This window comes from Durio zibethinus, chromosome 27 (genome assembly GCF_047325235.1).
Source record: "Durio zibethinus cultivar Kanyao isolate XHJ-2024 chromosome 27, ASM4732523v1, whole genome shotgun sequence".
Lineage (NCBI taxonomy): Eukaryota > Viridiplantae > Streptophyta > Magnoliopsida > Malvales > Malvaceae > Durio > Durio zibethinus.
The window spans coordinates 5,400,789-5,420,070 of NC_143188.1; the positions used below are offsets into that span (position 1 = coordinate 5,400,789).

At 29.7% G+C, this 19,282-nt stretch overlaps 1 protein-coding gene and 1 pseudogene across 3 annotated transcripts; one reads left to right on the forward strand and one right to left on the reverse strand.

The window, feature by feature from the left end:
• The first annotated feature begins 1,022 nt into the window (after positions 1-1,022).
• On the forward strand, positions 1,023-3,091 carry LPA19 (photosystem II 11 kDa protein-like protein). Of its 2 annotated transcripts, none has more exons than XM_022866868.2 (4): positions 1,023-1,071; positions 1,455-1,612; positions 2,280-2,677; positions 2,775-3,091. In XM_022866868.2, exons 2-4 carry the CDS (start codon positions 1,531-1,533, stop codon positions 2,910-2,912), a joined length of 618 nt encoding a protein of 205 aa, XP_022722603.2. In that variant the 5' UTR covers positions 1,023-1,071; positions 1,455-1,530; the 3' UTR covers positions 2,913-3,091. The 2 variants fall into 2 exon arrangements, with proteins under 2 accessions (XP_022722603.2, XP_022722602.2); XM_022866867.2 differs by lacking the exon at positions 1,023-1,071 and having other exon boundaries at positions 1,333-1,475; positions 1,506-1,612.
• Positions 3,092-3,162: 71 nt separating this feature from the next.
• Positions 3,163-10,830, reverse strand: LOC111279800 (uncharacterized; annotated as a pseudogene). The gene is made up of 9 exons (XR_016334624.1): positions 8,836-10,830; positions 8,192-8,637; positions 7,025-7,154; positions 6,821-6,909; positions 5,673-5,910; positions 4,916-5,002; positions 4,551-4,680; positions 4,180-4,393; positions 3,163-4,097 (listed from the first exon to the last, which is right to left on the reverse strand). The product of XR_016334624.1 is annotated as an uncharacterized LOC111279800 (transcript).
• Between the last annotated feature and the right edge of the window lie 8,452 nt (positions 10,831-19,282).

Sequence of the window (19,282 nt, forward strand, 5' to 3'; positions counted from 1 at the left end):
AATTGACTGTCATTTTGTTCGTGAAAAGATCGCTCAAGGATTTTTGGTAGCTCACATTGTGCGTTCCGTGCGTCAGTTAGCAGACACATTGGCCAAGGATCTTACTCATGGCAGATTTAAACCTTTATGCAGCAAGTTGAGTGATCTTTTCCCTTTCACACCTCAACATGTGCTACAACTTAATCTGATGCATCATTAGAGGATAAAGTTTAGTGATCATTCACTGATAGTCTTTTGTTTCCTTGATTTGCGTTTGGGTATAAATACCTAATTACACAATTATCTTATCACCATTGAGTAGTGTAAATCCATAAATTTGTTTTCTTCAAACCTCAATTTTAGATATTTGTATCTTAAATCTTCAAAAAAAATTTCTAAAAGAAATGCACTATTTTATAGTTTTTTTTTTTTAAGTTAATATCTTTAATTCTTTATCTAAATCTCGTTTCAGATCATGTTTTTTAGGAATCATCTCAGGTCATCTTCGTCATGCCAAAAATACAAAAAAATTTTTGGTTCAATGGAGGTTGAGAACAAAATATATATATATATATATATATATATAAATTATAAGATTTAAATTTCAAATTTGATGAATATAATTTTTTTAATCGAGATAAATTTACAAAATTTTATGATAATGAAATGGAAGCCCTCAAATATTTTCCATTTTTCAGCCTGAAAAAAGGAGGAGACTCGATACAATTAGTAAGTAGCTTTCAATCGAGTTTTTGCCTAGTCTCTACTCTCTAGTTTGATTTCTGGTTTGTAGTGAATAGCAGAAACGTGAATTTCGCTGCCTATTCTCTAGTTTCTCGGGTTTCCTCCTCTTGCACTTTGTTAACATCTTTAGGCCCATTTCTCCTTTATATTCTGTCTTGAAAACTGAAGATGGACATGACCTGGGCCCTGAACATGGTCGATGAGGCCTAAAAAACGAAAGAATTCCCTTTTGTTTTTTGAAAAAAAAGACGAAATTAAGTGAAATGACTAACTCATCCCTCAATCTTTGGATAAAAATTGTTTGGGACTGGAACTCTGCAAGAAACAAGGTGGAGGTTGTTGCAGCAGGTAACATCTTAAAGCCATTGAAGTTGCTTTAGTTACCATTTGAACTTTATTTTGTTGTCTTTTTTCTATTTTCTTCTCTTCACAAATTTTCCCTTCTTCTTTCCTTTTTAATGGTGAAGTGGGTTTTCTTTGTTACATGTTTTCCTTAAAATCTATGATGTTCTCCCCTGAATTTTATGCAGTAACTCTTAGCTTTTCCTAGGCAGTTTAGTTTTCATTTGTTCATATTTATAGGGTTAAGAGGTATAGTTACTCAAATTTGTACGTCAATTTTTTTTAACAAAATCAGTCAAATTTTGGATATGATACTTGTATTTCAAAAGAATATGAGAAAGAATTTGAGAATTCTGGATTATTTCCCCTGAAGTGAATGCTCTGGGCAGGGCATGGGATAGCACAGGCCAAGATACTGTAGCTGTTATCCAAATTGGTTGAGATACTGTAGCTGTTATCCAAAGTATGGCCCCTAACCTTGCAGCAAAGATCTTTGCCCCTACTGTTTCCAATGCAATGGAGACGGTCTTGAGACCTGAAAATGAATGTAAGGAACAATTTTCTACAACTTTTGAACCTTGTATATTTATGTGATTGCTTATTTCTGTTTGTAATTCTCATTTTTCTGTATTAAGGCTAGTGATTATGGGTGTAAACGAGTCAAACTATTCAGGTTCAATTAAAAAAAGGCTCTCGGCTCAACTCATTCATTATAGAGCCGAGTTCGAGCTACTTAATGAGTTGAGGCGAATTTAAGTAGTATACCAACTCAAGACACTCCATCAAGCTTTTATTTTTAAAAAATATAAGTAAATGATAAAAAAATAGTGTTTAATATCAAAATTTATAATTTTACCGAGTCTATCAATAAAGCTCAAGTGGTTTATTAAATTATGATTCAAGCTCGAACATAAAAAATAAAACTTGATCGAGTTTAGAGTTTGAAATTTTCGAGTCAAGCCAAGCTTAAACCTAAAGTGTATAAACCCGATTGGGCTAAATTGCACCCCTATTAGTGACACAAATGTTTTAAACTCTTAGCTACTTTCATTGTATTAATTCATTTTCTTCCTATCTCATATGTTAGATCTCGAGATCAGATTTAAGCATTTTATGTAAATAGTACGTAATGGAGCTTTAAATGTTTCCATCTTGATGAATTTGTTCCTCATCAATCTCCATTCTTTGTTGACTGTTTTTCTGCAATACAAAAGGTAAACGGGAATTCAGATGTGATGTTGTTAAACCATCTTTATCTGGTCGTCGTCAAACAATAGCGTGTACCAGTGCTTCATTGCTTGTTATTCTGACCTTCAACAGCGGCATAACTCCGTTACAAGTACGGGCTGAACCAGGTGACCAGAAGGAAGAGGATGAAGGAGTTGTAGGTGCCATTAAATCATTGTTTGATCCTAATGAGAAAACGAAGTCTGGAAAAGTGTTGCCAAAGGCATACTTAAAGTCAGCCAGAGAAGTTGTGAAAACACTGCGTGAATCACTGAAGGAGGATCCAAAGGATATCGCTAAATTTAGACGAACGGCGGATTCTGCAAAAGAATCAATTCGAGACTATTTGAGCAATTGGAAGGGACAAGAGAAAGTGGCTGGTGAGGTATGTATCCTACCATCCTTGACTGCTTGTTTTAAAGCATCAGATTGGTTCTCTTTGGTGGATTTTATTGATATTTTTATAATCCCGTGCATCACAGGAGTCGTACGTTGAGCTGGAAAAAGCAATCAGATCTTTGGCCAGTTTCTACTCCAGGGCAGGTCCATCTGCTCCATTACCGGAAGAGATTAAGAATGAAATATTGAATGATTTAAGCACAGCTGAAGAATTTTTGTAGTGCAGGAGCATGTTGTAGATATAAGAATGGCATACCATTTTGGTTGTTTACGTTTGAAGGTTTTTTTTTTTGGCTCGTATCTTGCTTTATATTTCAGCACGAAGATTTTAGAAGTGAAAAACTTTTAAAATTTGATTTGAAATTGTTACGTTCTATTTATTTTAAATTAATTTTTTTTATTTTATTTAAATTAAATTTAGATATTATATGTATATATATATATGTTTGGATTAAAAAGTAAAAAATAAAAAAAAAATCAAATTGAATTTTATATATTATTACTAAATTATATGATGTTACCATGTTATCAGAAACAGGTACGTTAGCAATTGCATGAACATTACTCGTACCACTTCCTTTATCTTCATCAGGAGAATCTAACGCTATTTTCTATTCCATCTCTGGAGTCTCATGACTTTCATCAGAAACAAGAAAAGATTTTCCAACAGGAAATTCACCTAGCTTGTCCCCTGACTGTGAATTGGAACAAATAGTCTCTTAAACTGTGAGCTCAGTTATGACATCAGATGCAGCAGCAACATTGTCACCTGCATGGGCAACATCCAAATCACCCTTTTCAGATGACTGAGTATTTTTCAGAGGACTGATTCTCTTGTCTACTGCACTATAGTCCATAGAGGAGGTAGCAAGATTTTTGCTGTCAGAAGCAGATTCAGCTGCCCTGTCCCCTGACTGTGAATCAGTCCAATCATCAGAGATCAGAAGTTTGGAATCAATAACACCTACTGCGCAAGTATCATCCGTACCCTCTGTACAAGACCGAGTATTATCTTCAGCAGGAGAATCCAGTCCTGCCTTATTCTCTACCTCAAGTGTATCATGGCTTGAGCTAGGGTTTACAACACATTTACTATCTGACGCAGATTCATTCCTCGTCCCCTGTTTGATAATTAGTATGCGTAGTTTCCTCAACTGAGACAGAAATATTAGGTTCCAGGGAAACATCCAAGGAACCACTATTTCCACAAGAATCATTGATAGAAACATTTGGACATTGGGAACCTGAATCTGCAGCAGCAATTTCCCCATTTATGCGACTAGTATGATGCAAACCACCATCATCACACTCTTGAGTATCATGCCCAGAGAGGGAACCAGGTTTAGATTTGTTAGCCACCTCAGGTGTGATATGTTCATTAGATCCTGATTCAGTTTGCTTTGCACCTACTCCGACAAATTTTGAGAAGTTAAAGAACAGTAAATAAACATAACTGAAAACAATGGGAATAATTGCATTAACTAAAACCTGTGACAGCAGTCAAGTTTGCCTTTGTGTTTTCTTGTTCCAGCAGTAGCTTCTGCAGCATATCTATATCAGGGAAGACCAGCATATTCATGGACCTCATTTCTTGCTTAAGTGATTCCTCTAGAGGAGTGAAACCAAAAACTGCGGTCCATGTATGTGTAAGTTCAGCAATTGCAGGGATGACTAATTTCTCAACCTCGAGAGAGCAGAGAGCCTTCAGACATGAAAAGAATAAACTAAATTAATGTTACAAGGAACAACACAATCAAGCAAAAGGGGAACAGGAAATATATATATATATATATATACATAAATGCATATATACATATATATATTTATTTATATGTAGAGAGACACACAGGCACACATACAAACACACTTATATGCTCCTCACAGCTTACCGACTCAATAGCACAGAAAAGCCGACGGCACATTCCCTGCCGCGTGTATACATGGCGAGTGCCAATGAATGGCATCTCTGCCATCTGAGTTCCATGGAACCTACATAGGTTAATGGGACATCAAATTGGTAAGCATTTATTAGAATGATAATCTAGAGTGCATCAAATCAACCCAACCAAGGATATCTACACCAAGAAGTAAGGTGCTTGTGTTTTGTTAGGTGATTCTGCTCTTCATTATGTTTCTCTGAAATTTTTATCCACCCAACCAAAGATAAATAACTGCAGAGGGGGGGGGGGGGGAGGTGCAGCATATAGATGCCAAAATGTTATACCTGATAGATGCTGCAGAAATTATTTCATCGCCTCTCTCCAGAATAGCAGTGTGGAAGCCACTATAATTCAGTCGGTTAAAGTTTGACCTTAAAAGATAAAAGCAGCAAATTGCAAACAGTTAGGTATTTGATGTTTGACAAAGAATAAAATGGCCACAGTTACTATAATCTGTATAATCCAGGAAAGGCACAGACTATAGAAGAATACACAAGATCTTATCCAAGCAGAAAGTGAGAAATGGATAGAAATATTAGCTGAAATCATAACAGAAACAAGAGTTCAATGTAATTTTAAACTGTAAAAATAAAACATAATTCAAACACACTTAAATAGGAAATTCATCCCTTGGATCCTTTTAAAAAATAGTTAGAATATACAAAAATACTGCATGCTATATCAGACAGTTCTCTTAAAGCATATCCATAGTCTGACAAGATATACAATAAAAATCATAAATGAGCATGCAAGCACATAATAGCTCAAAAAGCATACTGAAACATTCTATTCAGCCAAACTTGCAAATAAATGCTAAGGTTAATACTAATATATAAAAAAAAATCTATAAATCATAGTGGAAAAAATCGAAGAAGATAGTAAGGAAAGTAAACAAAAATTTGTTTCACAAATTATGATGAGACTCTTATAATCTACATGAAGAAACAAAATAATTAAAGCATAATCAGCTAGACAAGCACTATTAAGGAAAAATGCTAACAAAACCAACACCGCTTTAAATTCAGCATCCAAAATGCTTACCCACAATTATAAAGTACATTATTTATTAAGTTGATCCTACTCCTCCTGTCAACAATGGGCAAAAAAATTCATCCATCACAGTCACTGCAACAGCTAGTTTAGAATTACATTCAACCCTCTGCGGAAGCCCTATGGCAATTGTGTCTGAGTATGCATCTGTTCTTCGAACAAGAGACCATGAAAACCCTGCTTCTAGTTCATGTTTGACCACTAGATACTTCTGTAAATGCTCAAAGAGCTGTAGGAACAACAAAAACATTTCTGAACATGTGCTTTAACATATTTGAACTTTGTGCCTTCATAATATGATACAAAAGCAGCAAGATATGAACCAGAACAAACCCCATAAAAAAAAAAAAAAAGCAAACAGATACCAGTTTTCTTCCAGAACAAAAAAGGAAAAAGAGAAAAAAACTAGGGCTTTACAATGCATCAAATCAATAAGGCAAAAAAACCTAAAAAACAAATTCCTGAATCAAATGATGACATAATATAATCTACCAGATAACATATATTAATTACACAAACCCACAAAACAACCTTTCTGTTTAAACAACATTATAATAAAAAAGCAAACAATGCATGCACAATTTAGAAATTTTATTGCTACACTTCATGAGAACAGTTTTACCCACAGTAACACAGCAATACCATTGTATTACCCACTTTTTACATTTAAAAAAAAATACAATTTTGATTCCCAAATAAGGAAATAAAGGAATTTTGAGAGGCACTAAATGAATAAGGGAAAAAATAGAGAAACAAAATCCCATGTCAGAAAGCCCTAAGATACTATCTACCAGAAAAACACATATTACAAACCTAGATGAACTGTTTCTGTTTAACAATATTATGGCAAAAAAGTGAACACCACATACAACGAAAATTTCATATTCAATAGAGTTAATAATAACTTTTTTAGCTAGCCACAACCATAGCAACAATATGTCAATACCATCATGTCATGAAGAAACCAAAACTACTTTCTGATAAACATTAGGCAATTTGATGTAAGATAGGTTCAACATCTTTTAAATATGGTAAATAAAGGGTATGATTGCTTCTGCAATAGATTTTTCATAAGTTCTTTATTTACATCAAATCACAACATTCAGCATTACAATGCCAACAGAAGAAAAGCATATTACCTCTCGGCATGTATTCCCACAAAAAGGAAGAAGTAAACTGTCGGAGTCAATATGAACCTCATCTGTCACTTTAATGCATGGTTTGTGGTTTACAAAAATGGAAAACGATCAGAATATGATTGAAAAGAAATCAAGGAGAGGAAACTACGGCAGCAACTTCAAACTTCAAAGAATCGAGAACACCAAAACCAAGAGAATGTTTACATTTTTTCTCGCACAGGCTGCAAGTGTGAAGCACATGATCAGTTATATCATCCTCTTGAGCAATGTCACTGCCATTGCCACAAAATTTGCATATGCAATTTGGACAGTGCCAATCACCCATTGGCAGAAACTGTAAAAGAGTGTGTATAAATAAAAGCCAAGTTAAGCTAAGTTTGTGTTCAATTACTAAGCAGTATAAGTTAACAAGCACAAGGTAAGTTTGTGTTCAACTGCTAAGCAGTTTAAATCAACAAGCAAAAAAGGTCAGAAAAAGTAAATTTTCTACCAGGAGAACAAATTCAAAAGAATAAAAATAAAAACTAGCAAATACGGTAAGCAGGATAAAACTTTTTCACTTCATCTTTTGGAAGACAATTAAAAGCCAATCCTTTTCAGGTCATCAAACATACGATAGAAAGCAGTTGATATATGTAGCTGACAACTACATTTCAAAAGCACAACCATTTGAGGGAGCAGCATTAAGCCACCGACATACATTTCTTGCATAAAGATCCAAAACATTGCTGATACTAATTCAGGGAACAGGTCTTACGAACAGTCAGCCAGGAGAAAACATTCAGGAAAAGGTTTCTTCTAAAAGTTATAAATAAGACATACGCCTTTTTTTGTCAGCTAAATTACATGTCCAACACCAATCAAAGGAAGTTTAACAATGCCCTTAAATTTTGTTCAGCACTGAACAAATTTAGAGATCCCTTACCATATGCTCAATAGCTACAACCTTCAAAATGAACATAACTATCCGCTTAAAGGAAGAAATTGCATTACCTAGCAACATATTTAGATCTAACTCTGGTCATTAACTCCATTCAAGTAACACAGCTGCTATTTCTCAAGAGGGAGCAAGAAGAGACTGGGGCCATGGAGGGGGGAGAGGGAGGGAGAAAAATAAATAAATGATCCACATAAACTCAAGAATCCCAGATCCATGAACTGGAGTTTTGTTGCCCCTTGAATATCCCCTAAATTCTCAATACTCAGAAATCTCTTGAACTCTAAAACCTTCATTAACCTCTATTTAAAATAAAACTGACCGAGAAATTTGCAAGGAAAACTTGTAGGAGAAAGAAAGCAAACAAGAGAGACTGACCACCATTTGTAAATGTGAAACACTATATAGCAGGTGAGAAAATTATGCATAAATACCTCTATATTTTGGCAGCTCTGATGAAATGTTGAGGCACAACTGTCGCAACAGATCAGATCCCCACCATCTCCGCAAATGCCACAAGTATCATCATTGGGGTCATCACCATCAACATCTACATAATGGAAACCAATCTGCTCAGAATCCTCTTGTCTGTTCCATGCATCTATTTGGGACTGAAGGAGAGAAACACCAGAGTCCAAATATATATTCTGAAATGGCTAGCGCAATTTGCTTCCAGCATGAATCTCAAATTTTGAAACTGTGAGGATTTTACTACAACAACCACAATGGATACCATCCCTTGTGATCCAGCCCTCTAGCATGACTTTTGTTCTCCTAAGGTTCATATACAACACCTTTTGGCTCAACTGCACTGCTCCGGAGTCAATCAGCCAGGAAAGCAGTGTTCTTTTCCCAGAATATGGAACAAAGTCATCACCCTCTGAAATCAGACCCACATTAGAACCACGAACCAACAAAGTGCATCTGCCAAGTTTTCTACTTTTTCTTCCATGAACAAGATGATAATTGGATATAGAGGATGGTTTTTCGTAGCTATCATGCCCATGGAGAGAACTTTGACCTTTTACATTTGCACTTAAGGGACCATTGTTATTCATCCAACATTTGAATGACTTACCATGTTTAATGAAGGAACTTAGTTTCTCTTCATGACTCAAGCTATCCATACTCTCATCTTCATGCCTGGTACTTGAAGATTTCCAAGCAACAGCTTCTTGTGCATTCTCACTGTTATGGTCATCTCTTTGCTTCGTTTTCATCTCCATTTCCATCTTCTTTCGGGTTTTCCTTGTTAATTGGCTGAGAACTTCATCTGATAATGGGGCAGATGCAAAACCATCCCCAACAGGTTTGCCCTCCTCTTCCTCATCTAGCTGCTTTAGGAGTGCATCATATGCTTTGACGATGGACCAGTAAGCAGTTCCAGCAGGGTTGATGTACACTGCATCCAAGTAGTCCCTGTTCCTCCTTGGTCTATAATCTATTGTCCAGCCTGCTTCCTGAAGCATCCCCCTTATTTGTTCACGTAATTTCTGTTTTTCTGTGCCACATCCTCGCCTAACTTTTCCTTCTTTGATTTTGGTAGGTAGAAGCTGCTCAGCTTGAGTTTTTTCCTCTTTGCTAATTACCCTCTTTGTTGAGTTAGAAGCTTCCATATTCTTTGGCTGAAGCTTCAGAGAAGTATCACTATCCTCTGAATCCCAGTCAGAGGCCTTATTTTTCTTAGTTGTCGGTGTCTTTAGCAAATTCATTTTCTTTTTCTCTTTCCTACCAAGTGAAACAGGTTGCTCAAGAACTTCCGTCTCAGAGTACAAGGATGGACAGACATGCAAGTTACTCCTAATTCTATCATCAATCCTTGAACCACTCCTGTCTTGTTCAACTTCCAAGTCATCAAAACTTTTCAAAGGCTCAATCACCCTTTTCTTGTTGACCATGACCTTCAAAACACCATTTTTGCCCTGAACCCTGATGGGTTTATCCAAACCAGCCATAAACCTCTCCCTTAACAAGGAGTACTGCAGCCAAACACCATCCCTATCCTTCCTAAACCTGTCCTTATCATCATGATCACCCTGACTCATCCCATCATTCTTACCAAAATACAAAATTTTCTTCTTCTTCTTTTCAAGGAAAACATGCCTTCTTGGGCCACTCTCATATTCTCTCTCAATACTACTCCGAGCAACTGCAGGCATTGAACCCAGCAATCTCCTCCTGCCAACCTCTTCTCCATCGTAATCAAATCGGCGCCTCCTCATAATCATCTCCTGATCGAGTCCATCATACTCATTAAAGTCATACACATCTAACCTATTCCTCTTATTCTCACTCAAATCCTCCCCATTCCTACCAATGAAACCTTCCTCACTCTGCCTTATCCTCTCCTCCCTATTTCTCTTCCTACCAATTTCACTTTCTTCATAAACAGCTAAACCATTACAAACTTGAATTGTTTCGGGCCCAACCCTCCTTCGAGGTGGCATCACTAGCTCATCACTAGAACCCGAATCACTCATAATCATCCTAGGCCTCTTCTTCTGTTTTTTGGACTCGTAAATCTTTTGGGTCCCAATAGACCCGGCCCCACCCGAACCATCCCCTTTCTTCTTCACAATCAAACACTGGCTCCTATTCTTCACTATAATCCCCGAATGCTCACGAGATCTCATTCGCTCTTCCATGAAGAGCGAGACAAAACACTAAATTCCTATTCTTTTCCTCAAATTCATCACAAACTAAAAAAGAATCCGTTAAAAAAAGAATATAACCTAAATTTACCTCATCCACCAGATCTCTAGCGAAAAATTCCCAGAACAAACCAAAATGAATAATAATAATATACAAAAAGCTTTCAGTTTTTCAAACCAGATAATATCTTTGGCGAAAAACGATCCGTCGCAGTAGGCAAAAGGCGATTCTTTTGGCGCTAATTCACATTCGATCGCTGACGCAATTTTCCGGTGATAAAATTAGAGGGGAAAAGAGAGAGAAACAATGGGGAAGAGAAACAGAAATACAGATTTCGGCTTTGGATTATAAAATAGAAAAACCAAAGCCGCTGTGAAATTAATTAATTAATATTATTAGTACTATTTCCTCTTTTTTTTTCGGTTTCTTGTTGGTTGATTGATGAATTAATCTCGTCAGACTTTTCCCTCCAAATCTCGCCGTCGCAAGAATCGGGCCAGGACGAAACGACAGCGTTGATTTACACGTCAGATCGGGTCCACTATATTCACTGTTTGCTTACGTGGCAATCTCTCGTTAGCCTTGAATCCAGGTGGTTGTTATAACTGCTTTGTTTTAATAATTAACGAAATTTATAAAAGAAGGATTGGCAAGGTATGTGACGTCCAAACGCAAGTGGAAGCGCGTGAAAAGAGCCGGAGGGGTGTTTGTGGATTTAGGTGAAGTAAGGGAGTGTGACATAATCAGATTCGCTTTGGTTAGGGAATTTTAATAGCAGTTTTGGTAAAAAAATAAAATTTGTTTTTCACCCTTTTCCATGTTAAAACGTTATGGGGCTTTGCGTTTTTTTGCTTTTAACCTTCCGTCTGGATTAATGCTCGAGCTTTTACAGTCTAAAAGTTACTATTTAAAACCTTATCTATCTATAGTTAGAGCTACTTATAAGTTAAATTGGATCTGAGTTCGGATTAAATTTAATGTGATATTTTAGTATTTTAAGAAAATTCAAGGTTGGCGTGATTTAATTTTTTGAGTTTTATTTTTTGTTTAATTTTATTTTTATATGTAATAATAAAATTTAAATTTATTCAAAACATTAATATTTAAAATTGAAAAAAATAGTTTTTTTTATTATTTTATAAATTATTAATTTAATTAATTTTAATTAAATTTATAATTTATTTGAATTTTGATCTAATTTAATTTTATTGAATATAATTTAAAATTAAATCATTATTTTAATGTTTTGTATAAAAAAGAATTAGATTTTATTTTATTATAAATAATAAAGCAAATAGTTTTGTGATATTATAAAAAATAAAACTAATGGACTCATTATAATAAAAATATTTTTTTAATTTTTGAAAACATGCTTAATATTTATGTACATTACCTTTAAAATTTTTAAAAAACTCTTGGATTCGAACAAATCACTCTGCCATAAGCAGGTCTATCCATAATTTATTTATTTTAATTAATAAAAAAAGATTTTGAAAAAATTTTTAATAATAATCTAAATTTTTATTATTTTATTATAATTAATTAAATTATAAAATATTTATGTTTACTGTTTATTAATTGAACATTTATTAGATAAAAATTAATTAATCATTAATATTAATTTTCATCTAATAAAAAATTTAATTGGAATAAAAAGAATATTTAAATGTTTAATTTCATGAAAATAAAATTTAAAAGCTTAAATCATTTAAAATAAAATTTTAAAATTTTAATTAATTGTAATAAAATATTAAAAACTTAAATAATTATTAAATATTTGTCAAAAACTTTTTTTACTCTTTCATTTTAAGTAGTTAGTGTCAACCTTGTTGTATTTCTCAAATTGTTTTTCTCTTATTATTGATCAGTTATTACTGAGATTCAATAAACGATAAAAAAATTCTTAAAGTAAGTTTTAAGGGAGCATTTTCACTTGTAATTTTTTATCATAATCTTGTAAGTATTCAATTATAAGTAAAAATTATATAAAGATTTAGCTTTTAAAAGCATAGATTTTACATAATTTTAAATTATGATTAATTAATTATAAATAACTTATACCCAATTTAAAAAAATTATGTATTAACTTTAAAATCAAATCAGATGTCCTTGTTTCCAAATTATTGGTTCCCTGTATTTTATATAGCTTGATTAATTGTGAACTTCAATTTATAGACTATATTTTAAAATTTTGTTAACAAGCATCTTTAAAACGTTTGTTATTTTTAAATTAAAATATAATAATAATTAATATAAGTATTTTTTTTTTTATCATTCAAAGAATCAGAACCTTACATTAAATGATGAAAAAAAAGTTAGAGTTCAAACTCCGACCATGATATCTCCTTTAACATTCTTATAACATAACAGTTATAGTAACTCTGTTTGCTAACTCAACAAACATAATATTTAAATATTTTAATTAAACATGTTGTCGTTCATACGATATAAAAGATAAAATCAAGTAGAGTATGTTACATATTTACAACCATTTGGTTTGAAGCTGCATCAACAATTATATAAGAAAAATGAAAAACTAATAACTACTTATTACATTCCATTTTAGTTCAAGACAGTAGCATGTTGGGAGAATATTTGGGAAAACTTTTTTTGTGTTGTACAGGGACCGTTAAGGAGAACAAGGTAAAAAAAAAAAAAAAAAAGGCTACAGCAAAAACAAAAGGGGCCTTTTAAATGCAATCACCTTTTTGCTCTTTACAATAAAAAAATGGTTATGATAAAAATACCCTTAAACTGAAATACTTAATTGACCTCATAAAATTACATTTTTAACCTTTCAATTCTTTTAGAAACCGTTTAATATTTAAAAATTTTATCACATTTTTTAAAATATATATTCGAAATTTCACCTTTATCAGATTTGTACTTTCAAAAATATAAGCATTTTAATGAATAATTATTTTTAAAAAATAATAAACCAATCGAATATGCGTATTTAAAAATAAAATATCTTAATCAAATAAGATATTCATATTCAAAGAGCTTTCCTTATGAATAAAAACTAAGGATAAAAAAAAATTAAAATATTGATTCAAAATTATAATATTTTATTTGATTCGAATCGATTTTTTTTATTCGATTTAAATAGGATATTAAATGTACATATTAAATTTAAATTAAATTTTAAATTAAAAAATATATAATAAAAAAATTTGAATTAAATTGAATTATATATTTTTTAATTTTTATGTATTTTTTAAATTTTTATAAAATAAAAATAATAATTTTATATCAAAATCTATTTAAATATATTAAAATTTTATATTAAAATAATACATAAAAATTTAAAAATAATAAACTAAATTAATAAAATTTGATTCAATTTAAATAAAATTTAAATTTAAATTCAAATCATATTTTAAATTTGTATAATATTATATAATATTTAAAAAAATTAAATAAAATTAGATCCAAATTGAATTGTCGTCGCCCTTAATAAATTCCTTCTTATCTTTGTCTTTCTCTGTTACAAATTTTGATACACAGATTTTTTTTTTTTTTTTTTTTTTTGGGGTGGGTGATATATTATACCTCTACTCCTTTTTGTCCTTGCTTTATTTCTTCCTCTTCGTTTCCTTCTTCTAAATCTACTTCAACATCAAGCTCTTCCATCAAATTTCAACTTCGGATCACAGGCTTTCGTCGAAATCCTCATCCGACTTACAACGTATAGAAAGACATGTTGTTTGCATGGCTCCCGACAAAGAGAAAATGACTTGTCTCTCCCCTCTCAATTTCCCAATAGTAATTCTTTTACAAATTTCTTCGTCCTTTTCTTTATTTGAATTCTGTTTTTTCAAATCATAAATTTTCTTTTTTTTTAAGTTTTTTAGGGGACTGGTGCGTTTGGAAAATTTTCATTGAATTTATAATTTTTAGGAAGAGATTTTTTTTTCTATAAAATTCCTTTGATAGTGGGTTATTTAGGTTTGTTTAAGAAAATGAAATTGCTATATATTTTGCTAGCAGCCAATATATCCTAAAACCAGTTTAGTGAAATTGAAGGCAAATGATCTCTTTTCCAAGCATGGAATTGTGTCAACAAAGGATTTTCTGCTTCTTGAAAGTTGTAGCCTGAAACACTTGATGAAATGAAATAGAAGCCACTGATCTGGTCAAATGATGAGGCCTTACGAGAATTCATTGCTTGAGTTGTAAGATGCGAACGGATGTTCATATCCTTCTGTATTTCAAGTCACACAGATATGAATTTCCATGTGATTTTTCTATTGTACAGATACCCATTTCCGTCCAAAAAAAAAAAAAAAAACAAGTATGAGTCGTAAGGGTTTAAAGGTAATTGTGAGTTGACAATAGAGGCGATGATAAAAAATGAATAATTAATAATTGATAAAATATTTATATAAAATTTAAGGATATTTATATGAGTTGAGAGTGAGCAACATTTAATGATTATAAAAAAAAAAAAAGAACTATAATAAAATGATTAATTGATGAGACGTTAATGACAGAATGGAATGAATAACTCTTGATACGTGAGGAGTTTAAGATTAGTGAGGAACTCTAGTAGGCGAGCATGCATGACGACACAGAATTTAAATGCTGATCCTCTTTGAATAAGTGATGTGACAATCAAGAGCATATTGACTAGATAAAGCTGATTTTACTAACCAGACGTAACAGTCCTAAATTGCTTTATTCCTCTCATCGTTTTGGTGCATGAACCACGTTTTAAAGTTTTTTTTTTTTAAATATAAATAAGGTCTCAAAATTATTAAAAAAGAAAAAGAAAAAGTGATTAAAACACTAATACAGTACTATATAAAGTTACCCTTTATTTAATGAAAATACAAAGTTAAAGATGTGGTGGTACCCACTTTGTAGATAAGAGCATAACTTAGAAAATCAATGTTTTAGTGGTAAGTAGAACATAAAGCTGTCACTCATATATAAAGCTGATTGGTTTGGGTGTTTTTTTTTTATTTGTTTGAAATCTTTTTAAACGTTAAAACAAGAGTCATTTTAAACATTCTTCTTTTGTCAAGTAACCAAACCAACATAATTAGCCAAATTGCTGAATTCCCCTAAAAAAAAAATCCTAAACATGGTAAAAAAACAAAAATTAGATAATTAAATATGATATAATAATGTGATATAAAAAAAAAAAACATGAATAACACAATTTAAATTTTAGTAATAGAATTTGATAAAAATAAAAAATATATTTAGCGTTTAATGTGTTAATATAAATCTTTATATGATAAATTTAATATTTTATATATATTTATAATATTAATATAAAATAAATTTTAATAATATTATAAATATTATCAAGCCTAAATTGATAGACTAAGCCTCAACCTGATCTTGATATTTGAAAATACCAACCTAAGTGAAGTCAACACTGAGACCCTATTTTCTTGTTCTAATCTATATTATTTTTATGCCATCTATAATCTATTACATATAATAAAAACTATTCCCAATTGGTTTTATTATGAACGGCTCAGCAATGTCTTTACAAAGGTTGGTGAAAGTTGTTTTTAAGCTTTGGTTTATGTTATTTCTTTTATTCTCGTAATATATTAAAGTTATTTCTAAATATAAGATTTCTGAATTTCAAAAACACCTAAGTAAGATATAAAAAATGACTAAAGGGTTAATTAAGACATGAAATAAATTGGTTAGAGTGATTAGGAAAAAACAAAAAAAAAAAAAACTTTTGGTATTTTTCTTTGTTTTAGACACATGGTAACCAATTTTTTTCTTTGTTTTTTCTTTGGTTATTTTTATTTTATTTTGTGTTTTCCTTTTAGTTTTGTTTTTCATTTATTGATTTGTTTATTTTTATTTATATACATATTTAAAATCTTATATTAAGAATATGTTTTAATCGTTTGACAACATAAAAATCTAAAAATATTTGTTAGACAAAAAAATTAAATTTTTTTATAATTATATTTATTTATTTGCATCATATAAATTTAAATAAATGAAAAATTTTCCATAATGAAATTAAAAGAAAATTGCAAGTGATACTAGAAATTCTTGAGTGATGATTTTTCATAAAATCTTACAAAAGTAGTTGAAGATTTGGGAAGTTTTGCAATAAAAATATTTTATTTATTCTTAATAAAGTTTTTAGTAATAAGAAAGATTGGTAAAACAAAAACAAACTTTTTTTTATAAAAGTTTAAATTAATCCGATGATGAATTTTTTTTAAAAAATGAATGGACTTTTTGAATACTTTTAAAGTGAAGGAATTTTCTCAAAATTTTAACAAAATATTGAAAAAAAAATTTAAAAACCATCCAATATTTTAAATAATGACATTTAATTAAGAATAAAAGCCCATTTACATAAGACCATTTTAAAATAACATAAGATTAATTGATATTATTTTTGGATATATGTTGGGAGTGTACTAATACTTTTTGCACGTAGATTAATCAATAACATACAATAAAGGTTGTTCTCAAATGAGGATCACTCTCAATTGAAAGATAGCTCACAATTGAATTGCCAACTTACTTTTAATTTGTCAAATAGCTATTGGTTGATAAAAAAAAAGTCTATTAAGTTATTGGGCTAGGTTAGATATAAAAATAATCTCTGTACTATATACTTTTTCTCAATTTAGTAGCTAAAAAAATAAAATTGTAAGTTTGATATTTCAACTTTTATTTCATTATCCACTTTGGTATCTACGGTTAATGCCATTAGTAAACCTGTTAACATGGCATGACCATCCAATAAGTTGTTAATACATATCAACAAAGTTCCATCAATGCCACATTAATGATTACCACACCAACATCAAAAGAAATTTTCAAAAACATATTAAAATTTTAAAAAATTTTAAAAAATTTTAAAAATTAAATTTAAAAAATTTCTAAATTTTTTTTAAAATTTTAAAAAATTATAAAAAAATTTAAAATATTTGAAATATTTATAAAAGTTATAAAAAAAATTAAAATTTTTTTTTCAAAATTCAAAATATGAAAATATGATAATTTTATCAAAATTCTATTAAATTTTATTAAAAATAAAATAAAATCTAAAACTTTTTGAAAAATTTTAAAAATTTTAAAAATAAAAAATATTTTAAAAAATTATAAATATTAAAAAACTTAAAAATTAAATAAAAATCTAAAAAAATGATAAATTCAAAAAAATATAAAAATTAAAATTATAAGATTAAAAAAATTAAAAAATTAAACAAATTTTGCAATATTTTAAAATTTTTTAGATTATTTCCAAAAAATTTTAGATTTTTTTTTATTTTCAATTTTGTTAATTTTTTTTAATTTTAAGAAATTTTATTTTTATTATAATTTTATTTTTATGAATTTTTCAATTTTTTGTGTTTTTGGATTTTTATTAAAATCTTGAGATTTTTTTTGAAGTTTTAAATTTTCATAAATTTTTAAAATTTTAAAATATTTCTATTTTAAATTTTTTTATAATTTTATAAAATATTAAAAAAAAATAATTTTTTTTAAAAATTTTTGAATTTTTTAGAGTTTTAAAAAATTTCTTTAAGGCTTATATGGCAATTGATGATGTAATGTTTATTAGATATTTTTTATATGTGTCAGCATTTTATTGAATGCTTATGCTATGTCAGTAAGTTGATTGATAACATTAGTCTCAAATACTAAAATGGATGATAAAATGAAAGTTGAATTATTAAATTAATGATATTATTTTTTTAAGTACCAAATTGATAAAAAATATATAATATATGAGTCATTTTTATATTTAACCTTATTGGGTTTGACAGATCATATATTCATATGTGTTTGGCTATAATTAGATTAGAATATGATAAATTAGGCTTTAATTGGATCTGTAAAAAGAAATGTAGTGTTTGTTTGATGTAGATTGTAATTGGATTGAATTTTTATCTTTTATTATCTATAATAAAAATATAATAATAATTATAAATATAAAAAGATATAAAATAAAATTAAGTTACTTTTCTTTTTTCATTCTTTTGTTTTAAATATTTTATAAAAAAGTTCACAATCTAAAAAAAAAAATTAAGAAATCATTAAGTTTGATCAAATAATTAATAAAAAAATACAACACTCATAACATAAAATAAAAAATATCATCACAATATATGAAATACTATAAATTTTTTAATTTTAATATTTATATAATATTTTTATTTATTTTATTTTTTATTTTTTTATATTAAAATAATTAATCTATCTCAACGTAGTGAGGAATTAATTCTAGTCTATATTTAAAGAATCCCTTAAGCTTTTTACGCAAGACAGCTATATATTATTTGGGTTTAGCTGATTTTGGGGTGTAAGAGAATGTGATTATTTTTGGGTTGGATTTTATCTGAGATTGTTCGTTATACTATAGACTGTTATACTATAGACCTTCTACGCATAACAGTTTCTTTGTTTTTTCTGAGTTCAATGGGTTTTAGGATGCGAGGGAATGGAATTTTTTTTTAATTGAATTTTGTTTGGTAACTTTGTTTTAGATTGTTTTATTTTATTTGGTACATAAAATAAAATTGTAAACTTAGCTTTTACTCTCTCACCAAATGTAATATTTATTTTATACGAGTAACTTACTGTTTTTTTTTATTTGATACATAAATACAAATAAATGCAAATATGTTGCAGGGCTATAACACTAGTTTTTTTATTATTGCTCTAACCGCTTTTTTTTGGCAAGAGCTCCTTAAACTTTTTTTTTTGGAAAATAAAATGAAAGGTCCTTTTATTGGCAAAAAAAATAAATAACCTTTACATTCCATAACTTTGAGACCGACTGTTAAAAAAAAAAAAGTTCCTGTTAGATTATAATTTTAAATTTTCATGTGCCACTCATTTATATAAAAAATAACTTTTTTATCTACTTTTTT

Coding starts and splice junctions, on each gene's coding strand:
- LPA19 (XM_022866868.2), top strand. CDS start 1,531: ATGGCCCCTAACCTTGCAGCAAAGATCTTTGCCCCTACTGTTTCCAAT. Junction 1,613..2,279: donor CTTGAGACCTGAAAATGAAT/GTAAGGAACAAT, acceptor GCAATACAAAAG/GTAAACGGGAATTCAGATGT. Junction 2,678..2,774: donor AAGAGAAAGTGGCTGGTGAG/GTATGTATCCTA, acceptor CGTGCATCACAG/GAGTCGTACGTTGAGCTGGA.